The sequence below is a fragment of the Oryx dammah genome, unplaced genomic scaffold (assembly GCF_014754425.2).
Source record: "Oryx dammah isolate SB20612 unplaced genomic scaffold, SCBI_Odam_1.1 HiC_scaffold_14, whole genome shotgun sequence".
NCBI lineage: Eukaryota > Metazoa > Chordata > Mammalia > Artiodactyla > Bovidae > Oryx > Oryx dammah.
This window is the reverse complement of record NW_024070198.1, coordinates 34,279,986-34,291,209: the sequence shown is the minus strand read 5'-3', so window position 1 is coordinate 34,291,209 and position 11,224 is coordinate 34,279,986. Positions and strand designations below refer to the sequence as shown.

General features: G+C 36.0%; 1 protein-coding gene across 1 annotated transcript in view; it reads right to left on the bottom strand.

The window, feature by feature from the left end:
• Nucleotides 1–592: 592 nt before the first annotated feature.
• TRUB1 (TruB pseudouridine synthase family member 1) overlaps nt 593–11,224 on the bottom strand; it is a 30,748-nt gene continuing 20,116 nt past the window's right edge. The window contains exons 5-8 of the mRNA XM_040255078.1: nt 6,515–6,587; nt 4,981–5,120; nt 2,859–2,915; nt 593–2,049 (exon numbers count right to left, since the gene is read on the bottom strand). Coding sequence (XP_040111012.1) covers nt 1,790–2,049; nt 2,859–2,915; nt 4,981–5,120; nt 6,515–6,587 — 530 coding nt within the window. The 3' untranslated portion in view covers nt 593–1,789. The remainder of the gene's footprint in view (nt 2,050–2,858; nt 2,916–4,980; nt 5,121–6,514; nt 6,588–11,224) is intronic.

The window sequence follows — 11,224 nt, the reverse complement described above, 5'->3', positions numbered from 1 at the left end:
GTCTTTTCAAAACATTTCCACGCTTTACCATTAGCAAACTAAACGTGCCAAACTTTAAGTTGCGAAACAGAGCCAAGGTGCCCCAGGTGCTTTCTATTCCTTACCAGGCAACGTGTGAAGGCGGACTGTCACCCGTCCCATTCCAACAGGAAGAGGCAACCACGGCCACCTTTGGTTACACAAACCACAGGGCACTAGCCACGGACAAGCAAAGCTGTAAAAGTTTCCATTTACAACTCTGTATGTCTGAAGTTTTATTTAAGGCATTATGATAACTAGCTCTTTTCCTTATCATTTTCTGTGTCACTTAAGAAAGTTCTAACATTTTTGTTTTAAAAATGTTGACAATACGCTGAAAGTGCTCTACTGAAGCATATAACTGTTTAGACCGAGTTTATATGAGGTTCACCACAAATACGACCATTTTTCTTTACATATTTAAAATTTCGAGGTTAGAGGTTACAAAACAACCACCTCTGCAAGAAAGACAATCCATATGTACACCTGTGGTGGATTCATGTCAATCTATGCCAAAACCAATACAGAATTGTAAAGTAAAAATTAAAAATAAATAAATAAATTAAAAAAAAATCTAAAAATTCTTATTTGATGAAAATTTAACAACTCTTCCCTTTGAAACTGTATTTATTTGAATAAATGCAGTGGGATTTGAACAGACTGGCTGCATTATATATTGCTTTCCCACAACAAAAGTATGAAGCACTCATTACACATGAAATTTATTCTTTTGGAATGTGACTGTTTTCAAAACTATGGTAAAGAGGGACAGGGACCTGTCAGTAGGCCACTTGAATGAAAATGTTTGAGAACAACTGTTTTTCAACATTTAAAGAGAAGGGATAAACTGCAAATATAGGGTAAACCTCAGCGTTTGTAAATATCACTTGAAAAAGCAAACTGAAAACAAAATACCAGGGGCTTGATACCCTAGAAAAAGGTATAAATAAATACTAAAAAATAAAGAAAAGTTTTTAATTGAAGACACATTTTTTAGCTTAATTTAAAAAAATTAGGTTATTTAGTATATTGGCACGGGGTGATCAACTGTATTACCAGGAGAACACATGCCAAAACATATAAGCCATAGGAGCAGTCCTATGCTAATGGTAGCGTAGAGGTGAATTTAATTAAACATTTAGTTTTCTCTTTACATTCCATTAGTGGTAGCAGCAATAATTTGGTTCATTTACAAATATTTATTATAAAAGTTTATTGGTTTCCAAGATCTAAACAGTCACAGCTATTACCAAGATAAGTATAACATTATTAAAGAAAGGTTCTTAATAATCATAAACTCTCTCTAAAACGTAAGAGTTAAATAATGGCTTTTTCAAACATAGTTAAGGAGTTTCATTAACCAGAGCCACCAGGAAGCCAAAATAAAGTCAAAGAAACAAATATACATTCACTTCATGACACCAAAGAAACATGTAGCTCATTGTTTTTCCCCTCTGATTAGAAAATATGGTCAACTTTTTCATACAAGAAGACTTTTAAGAGAGATCAAAATCAGAAAGTTGCTTTTCCTGAATCTGATCTAACAGCATGACAATATTCTATAGTACAGCAAGAAATGAACAAGTGCAGGGCTATTTATAATGTACAGTAAATAAACTGTGCACCATAGAAACCATAAATGATGGACATTTTTCTTCATGCAAAAGAAGAAAAAAACCCATAGGCATCATTTGTCTTTTGCATGAAGCCTGTCATTCTGCACACAGGATTCAAATGTCAACCAGGAAATGATAGCAATCCCAAGCCAGTCTTAAAGTGTCTTAATTACATCGTCTTCTCCCTTTGTCTCATTCAGAGTTATATACTCACAGCTCAAAACTTGCTCATTAGACTCCTCAGGTTTTGATTTTTTAAGTGCCAGCTCTGCTGGGAAAAGAGATGAGCACCGCTCGAGAGACTGTGCAATGTCATCAATCGTCCACTTGTCTTCGGGCAGGGCATGCTCCTCCAGGGTGAATGGTCCCTGCTTGGTTCGCGTCAGCTCTAGCACATTGGCACAGGAAGAGAGTTCTGTGGCAACAAAAAGGGAAAAGAAAATGCACAATAAATGATTTAGTATTTCATAGTCTATCATTTTTCAAATGACTGAGGGACTCAATTCAAACCTTTCAAAACTACCCTAAATGTAAAGTTGTAATCATCCAAAATAATAACCAGAAGCCTTGAGATTAAGAAATGATTAAGTAGCCAAATAATATTTAATAGCTCGTCTAATAAACTGGTTTAAAGTTAGAAGGAACTGGCACTCATTTTTCTTTTTTTTTTTTTTTCACTTTTCTTATTTAACCCATGAAGCAACCTCCTGAGGTAATATTACTCTCACTTTGCAGATGAGGTGATGAGGCCTGTCCGACGACACCACAGCCAGCCAATGGCAGGGCCAGATCTCCCAACTCCCTGGTTGTTAGTAAGACGATGGCTTCTAGGTTGTTTGAAAAAATTTGACGTGTAGCAATGAAAACAATTTTTTTTTGAAAGGAGTAATCTTTTCTTTTTGTCCTTACTTTTGAGTTAAAACATTTTATGCTTGAAAAAAAAAATTGTTGGTCCTTAGATTCACTATTCACATCTCATTTTCTGTTCCTCTTTTCTCCTCTCTCCCATTACAAGCATTTCACTGCAGCTGTGGATGCTGATAACTGTCTGCCATAAACCTAGAATGCTTTTAAGGCTGAAAGCACAGCCTTCAGTACTGGCACAGTACTGGCACAGTTCCTAAGGCCAGTACTCAGAGACATGAAAAATGGAAAATTCCGTCTTCCCATCAAAAAGGAATACTACTCTCTAAATGGTAATTCATAATTCACCCTTAGGCTTACCTTTGCCAATGTCACTGACCAAGCTTCTGATATAAAAACCTCCTCCACATTCGACATCTGGAATGTTAATAGTGACATGGTGAATTGCTAAGCTCCTATGAAATCCACTTTACATAGAAATGATGCCCCTAAACAAATGTAAAAATGCACTATGCAAACAATCGTGTGATAAAATATTTATGTGCTAAAACATAAATTATTCATCCAGTAGCATATGTGTGAGACTGAAAAGTCAGAGTATGGAGAAAGCAAATAGCAGGAACTCATGAGCATGTTTTAAATTACATGGCAAGTCATACCACTTTAATACTTCAGCCTTGTTCATTTAATAGGTTTTAAATAGTTAGAAATCTCAGCTTTGCTATCATGAGCTGCAGACTTAAAAAAAAATTTTTCAGATTTGCACATCTTATTCATTTAGTAGGTTTCAAATGGTTAAACATCTCAGCCTTGCTATCATAAGCTGTAGATTTAAAAAATATTTCCAGATTTACATACTCAAAAAATATAACAAACAAACAAAAATTCCCTTTTCAGTGGCAGGAATTAGGTTTGGGGTAATATATTACAGAGAGAACTCAGCATATTTAAATGTTCTTTTGGAAATATTCCTGAAAAAAATCATGAAATAACTTAAAATTACACAATGTACCAGAACTGACTGCATGTCTAAACAGCTTCTTAGCTTAGCCAGTATAATACACATTTATTGGTTAAGAGCAAGCCTCTGGATTATTTTTATTCATCCACAAGACATCTTGAAAAGAACTGTATTTCCACACAAAAAGACCACATTCCACCTGTTTCTAGCTTAGCATACAAATAAAGTTATTTGAGGGAATTAATCAAAATTTCCCACCTAGGTATTTTAATTTCTTTTTTCCCCATCAGCTCGAGGTGGGAGCCACTGCTGAGATTAAAAAAAAAAAAAAAAAAATGAGCACTAGGACCAAATGAAGGTGTGCTACATTCCTGCACTATATTTGACTTTGATGAAGAGAGTCAAATGTGGCCTATTATAAACTCCAATGAACAAATGCAACTGGAAAAATTTGAGGGTTGTTTTTTTTTTTACTTTCATAGATAATATCTGCTTTGCCAACACAGCTGCTGCTTTTTCATGGAACATAGTAAAACACTTTTTAGCATATTTGTTTCATTGTTTGTCTAATATTTTAGAATCAGGAAACTTAAGGAGTGACTTCCTAAAAAAATTGTACAAAACTCACAATCTACAGGAACTTACACTAAATAATAATGTCAAAAAGAGAAAAAAGAGCAACAAAGTTTAGAAAAAAAGATTTGGGAAATTATTTCTAAAAGTCAACCTATTCAGAATGCACCATGAAATTAAGAACAGGGTCAATTTCAGGGAGCAGGTTCAATTTCAGGGAGACTGAAGATTAAGAAGAACTACAGCTTTTGATTTTTCACAACTCTTACACATTCAGGGCTTTAGCCAGGAGATCATAAAATTTTCAAACAATAGAAAAAGCCTTTTTGGGTTTTAAATTTGTTTCAAATATGGATTATAGATAAATTCAATTTGTTAATTTGAATTAAACTTGACCACATGTCCAGGAATACATTTCTGCATTACCCATTACTCCTACATTTTCATGATCTTTAGCAGTAATTTGCTGGTGACAAAGAGAAAGAAAAATCACTCAACTTTTAGAATTTCTTGTTCAAAAACTGAAAAAGCATTGTTTTACAAGGACAAATAAATGTTAATTAAAAAAACTGAGTATAAACTATCAGGTACTAGCCAAAATGGAAAACAAGTATTCATAAGACAATAAAATAGAAAACACAAAATTTTGAAAATATGTATTCCTTACCTACTCTTCTCTATAGAGATCCAAAGCATGTTACTTACAACTTTATAGTAAGGTAATATAAGAAACTCAGATGATTTAGGACAACTCTGAACCCCTATAGAGTCATAGGTATTCTCATCATATGTGTTGTCAAAAAGTTATTAACAAATTCTAACCTTCTTTAAATTCAAACTTTAAAAAATTTCCAATATCCTCGGGATCCATTAAAATTACAGAAAAGTAGCCAACTATAAAATAAAGGCACATGTAAATACAAATGATTTCCAATTTCTCCATCTTACCTAGTGTGAAAAATGGTGGCTGGAATTTCTGAAGGGAGAGACTGTATACAGTAACCGGCCTGGCGGGCTTTGCTTCCACTTCTTCACCTCTCTTCATCAAAGCTGAAAGCCTCTGGCCATCTTTCTTCAATGCAGAATAGCTTGCAAAGTAGAGGAGGGAGACAGAGAGAGAAGAAGGGAGCAAGAATAGAGAGAGATTGAGAAAGCAAGAGAAAAATTCCAGACTACAGCGTGGAAAGAGAAGATGATTAGCAGCCCTTTCAACTGAAAATCCTTCTAAGAATGAACTCTTTTTTCTTCTAATCTACTCCACACTGGTGTCGGGATAGAGTTCCTAAATATCTTTGAGGCTAATACAGTTCATTCTGGCACTCAGTGAGCAATGTTGTCAATATTCCTCTTTAACCATCTTCCTGGAGAAGGTCTATTCATGTCTTCACTAGTCCTCATTCTGGGTAAAGGGTACAAGGCATCCAGTAACAATGACCTCAGCTATATTTCCTTGAAACAATGTATTTCCATTGTAATTATATTCATTTTCATATAAAAGTTACCAAAATGTTTCCAAAGAAAAAATAAGCAAATAATCTATTTAATAGCACTTAACTTTGTGTGATTAAGTGTGATTGGTCCACAAAAACCCTTGGAACAATCACAGGGAAGAAAATCCTAAGATGACTCTTAAATATATAAATGTTTACTATATCTTAACAATAGTGATCCAAAATAATGTTTGTTCAGATCTTGCTACAATTTCTAAGTTTTCCCATTCGAGGCAAAATTATAAAGAAACATTTCCCCATAGATATTTCCATGTTCTTAAAAAAAAACTAAGATTTTAAAAAACAAAATTCTAAAAGAATTTTTAGTAACATATCCTGACACATTCTATATGCCATCTGAAAAAAAAGGAAGCAATTTGCTTGAAATTATAATGTGCACAAAAATATGGCTTAGGTGGTAAATCAATATATTTTTAATAAGTTATATTTCTCATCTGATTCATTTGTTGCAGAGAATTGTGAAATATAAGACTCTGGGCCCAAAAAGAATGGTCCCAACACTGGACAGGAAGTGTCAACTGGACTCTAAAGCATAACTCTGATGCCTGTACCAGACGGGACTGGTCTCTTTTCCTGCTGTTCTGGGAAAAGCAACACGTCTTCTGCTCTCCATAACTGCCCTGATGACTACAGGTAGAATCAGAAAAACCAACAAACCCTGGAAGAGCACAGATGTTAGGCTGGGGCAATACCCAGGGACAAAGGAGACTACATCCCGCGTGTGTATGCGCTGTGCTCAGTCGTGTCTGACTCTTTGTGACCCCATGACTGGAGCCCACCAGGCTCCTCTTAAAGACATCAGAGGCTCTGTATCCTGTCTGAATCAGGGTCACCTCACTTGATTAGTTGCTAGGTCTAACATGCCATGCCATAAAGTAAAAGGAAGCCCCTCTCCTTTTTCTTCATTAATGAGATGTCAGCCACTGGAAAATAAAATTAAACATTTATTCAACTTCAACAATTGAACTTACAGGGGAGGTACTTGCATTATATTCCCAGTGAATTTCTGTAGAATGCTTTCAATATCTTCTTGTGTTATTTTATCTGCCAAAAATGAACCCAAAAAAGTGACACTAAAACAATCACAGAAGTACATATGCTATTTTCACAGTACTAACAACTCTGAAAATTTAAAAAAAAAAAAATTTCAACAAAGCACTTATTACAGTATACATTTTGTAGGTCAAATTCTACCTTGTTGAGATGGATAAAATACACAATAATGAGATAAAAGGGGGAAAGTCTTATACTGTCCAATATTAAGACTAAATTCAACTTCCTATGCTTCATTTTTTTCTCCATTAAAAAGAATCCAATCATTTTATGTGCATTGACTACATAGTCACTAGGGCCTTCAGAAGACCTAAGAGAAATGCCGCATTAGCTACAGAAATGGTCCTGCAGTGATCAAAAATAATGTGATCACAAGTTAAGTAGAAAAATACCCACAAAGTTATATCTAAGGTTCTCCAGGGTTCCGATATTATAAATAACTAAATAAGTTATTGAAAGCTATCAAATACCAATCACATTTAAAATTTTACCTGATAGATTTCAAAACTATTGTATGTATGGCATGGTATGAATTTTCTACACTCACATGTTAACTCTCTCCCCAAATAAAGCTGTATTTTATCTGTCTCCTTTCTTCCCTTCACTGCTCTTAGAATTTCAGTCAGGAGTCTGGTCTCAAATATAAGCCAGTGTAAGATAGGAAATGTATTGGGTTGGTTCGGGTTTTGATGGTATGGAAAATCTGAATGAACTTTTTGGCCATTCCAATACATAACAAAGATTTTATCTGTCTTAAGTCATGTTTTCAGCTTTTGCTTGATACTCTTTCAAACAAAATGATACAATATTAAAATACTGTTCTATAATTTTAACAACTGGAAACTAACACACTGAAATTCAATATTGGGAATTTTCACATATAGATAACTATACAAATTTCATATTCAGTAAAAAACTAGGTTACAGAAATATTCTATAACTTCTATAAATTATAGTCAATGGAAAGAAATTAGTCTTCTATTTTCACTCGGTAGGAAATTTACTTGAACTTTTTATCCTGGTATATACATGTTGCATTTGATCTTATTTGAACAATATTAAACAAAAACTAATTGTTGTGTTTTGAACTACTGTACTAACACCAGAATAAAAATTAAAAGACAGCAAGGAACACTGTCCAGATTTTAATATCGGTGCAGCAAGAGAGCTTTAATCTCTGTGTGACCTTGATCCTTACGAGCTAAATATGAAGAAAATATCTACAAGACTCAAATTGAGAACACCTACAAAACTCAAAAGAATAGCACCTAGAAGCTCCAAAAAGGTAGAGCTGAAATGCCCATCTTGTTCAAATTGTTTTACAAACAGATGTATCTCATGATATGAATGAGGATTTTTTTCCATGAAAAATGTTTACTTTCTTGAAACATTAATACATAATTACTGTTGATATTTTAGTTATGCAAGACTTCTAAATCTAGACAGCCAATGCTTCCACCATGCTGGCAATTGCTGAAAGAAATGCCACAGCTGATAAAATTGCTACAGTTCATAATTTAGTCATCCATACATTTTAAAAATAAGAGTAAACAGCTTTCTAGTTCCACCAAGCTGGTCTCTTTACTGACATTTCTGCCAAGGCCAATTCCGCTGTCCTGCCTGGGTGACTCTTTTACTGATATTTTCCCACACAAGGTGACGAGATGTATTCTTTCTCATTCTACTTCTGCCATGGTGTCGCCTTCTCTGACTTAACAGCCTAGGCAGGTATGGTTTTGCTGTTCATTCTGCAATTAATCATTCACAATTTTTAACAGCAATTTATTTTATATATATGTGTGTGTGTGTGTGTAGGTATTATCTCACCAATGGAATTCTAATCTCCTAAAAGGCAAAGATAGCTTTTCTTCTTATATGATGCACACAATTAAGATGGTGCTCGAGACATTCTTGTTGAATTTAATTTGCTGAGGAATAATAGAATCTCAAGGTCAAAAGAGCATTCCTAGTCACCTAGGAATCATTTATTTGATGCTTGAATCACCAGACAGAAAGCCTATGCAGCAAAAAATTTTTTTTATAAAATTCAATAGTTGCTCATGATTAAAAAAACAAACAAATGGCAAATTAGGAATAGAAAGCAATTTCCTTACTTTGGTAAGAAAACTAAAAAGCCTACAGAAAAAAAATCTATAAAAATAAGACACAAAATTTGCTCTTTCAGATAACAAAACTTATTCTAAAACTACAGCAATTAACATAGTTTGGTGTTAACACAAGGATAAACAGACCAAATGCAACAAAATATATTCCAAACAAACCCACGCTTATAAGATGCTTGATTTGTGATCCAAGAAACAAGGTAGCGGGGAAAAGTGCTGAGTGAACTGGATACCCATACAGAAAAAAACAGTAGACTGTAGATGTAATGTGAAAGGCAGAGCGATAAAGCTGCCAGAATGTAGAAAAATATCTTAATGCTTTTGGCATGGGAAAAGTTTTCTTGAACAGGACGCTAAAAAATTAACCACAGACTAAAGTAAAATCAGCAACTTCTGTTTTCCAAAAGACACAGCTAAGAGAGTTTTGTAAAAGACAAGCTACAGAGAAGACAATATCTGTAACACACGTGATCAAACAGGAGAGCACATATCCAGAGTTGTTTGTTTGTTTTTTTTCCCATAAAACTCATACAAATCAATCTTAAAAAAAAAAAAAAAAGGTGACTCAATAGCGAGGGAAAGAAGAAACAAAACAAAGAAGTGGGCAAGAGACCTGGACAATAAACAAAGACGGCTTAGTACCCAAAAAACATACGATAATACTGCTGGTTCTCATGGTGTATGTATGCTAGTTGCTCAGTCGTGTCTGACTCTTTGCGACCCCACGGACTGTAGCCTGCCAGGCTTCTCTGTCCATGGGATTCTCCAGGCAAGAATACTGGAGTGGGTTGCCATTCCTTCTGCAGAGAATCTTTCTGACCCAGGGATCAAACCCTGGTCTCCTGCATTGCAGGCAGATTCTTTACAGTTTGAGCTGAATCTCATTAGTAATGAAATTAAAGCCACAATGAAACACCATGACCTACTGATCAGAATGGCCAAAACGAAAAACACTACTCATTACCATGTGCTGCCAAGGGTGTGGTACAAGTAAAACGCTTATACACTGCTGGTAGAAATGCAAGGTTGTACAACCACTTTAAGAATTACTTGTCAATTTCTGGTACAGTAAAATATGCACTAACCCTATGACCCAGCAATCCCACTTGGGTATATATCAAGGAGAAATTATTGCACATGTCTATCAAAAGACAGGCATAAAAGAGCAGCTTTATTCATAAAGACACAGCAGCTTTATTCATGAAGTCTCAACCTGGAGTCAACACAAATATCTCAGGACAGAAGAATATGTATGTATACACACACACATCTCGCTACATATTTTATATAGATGCACATAAATGTATGAGTGTGTGGGTGCTAAGTCACTTTAGTCAGGTCTGACTCTTTGCAGCCCTATGGACTGTAGCTTGCCAGCGTCCTCTGCCCATGGGGATTCTCCGGGCCAGAATACTGGAGTGGGTTGCCAAGCCCTCCTCCTGGGGATCTTCCCAACCCAGGGATCGAACCTGCGTCTCTTAGGTCTCCCGAATTCACAGGTGGCTTCTTTACCACTGATGCCACCTGGAAGCCCACATAAATGTCTATGTCTATGTATATATATGGGCTTCCCAGATGGCGCTAGTGGTGTAAGAACTCACCTGCCAATGCAGGAGATGTAAGAGAGGCAGGTTCGATCTCTGGGCTGGAAAGATCCCCTGGAGGAGGGCATGGCAGCCCACTCCGGTATTCTTGCCTGGAGAATCCCATGGACAGAGGCTTTGGTGGACTACTGTCCAAAGGGTCACAGAGTCAGACACGACTGAAGCAACTTAGCACATGTACATATACGTACCTTTTTCACACAGTAGCATAGGCAAAGCTATACTATAGTTTTAGGATTATCAGCAAAGTGTTGGATGTTAGAATAGTAGTTATATTTAGAAAAGAGAGATGTTATAGTCACTGGGATGGGGCAGGAAGGGGGCTTCTAAGAATTTTTCTTTTTTTTTCAAGGATTTAAAAATATTTATTTATATTTTTGCTGTGCTGGGTCTTCATTGCTACACACGGGCTTTCTTTAGTTGCGGCAAGTGGAGGCTACTCTCTAGTTGCGGTGTGTGGACTTCTTACTGCGGTGCCTTCTCTTGCGCCATGGGCTCTAGAGAGAGTGGGCTTCAGCAGCTGAGGCATGTAGGTTCAGTAGTTGTGGCTCCTGGGCTCTGGAGTGTGGGCTCAGTAGTTGGGTCTCAAGGGCTTAGTTGCCCCATGCCATGTGGAATCTTCCCAGACCAGGGATCGAATGGGTCATCCCTCTCCACAACTGGACCACCAAGGCAGCCCCCTCTATTTCTTGACTAGACTGGGAGCTGCATGAATGTTTGTTTGGTGATAGTTCATGAAGTTGTAAACTTACACTTTCTTCACTTTCCTTTATTTGCATAATACTTTATAAGAAAAAAGTTTCAGTGTAAATAAAAGGTACCATGGGATGTCTGATGCCCAGCTACACCCTAGCCCCAATACAGTGTGTGCCTTATTTGTTTAAATGACAACTGGAGACCC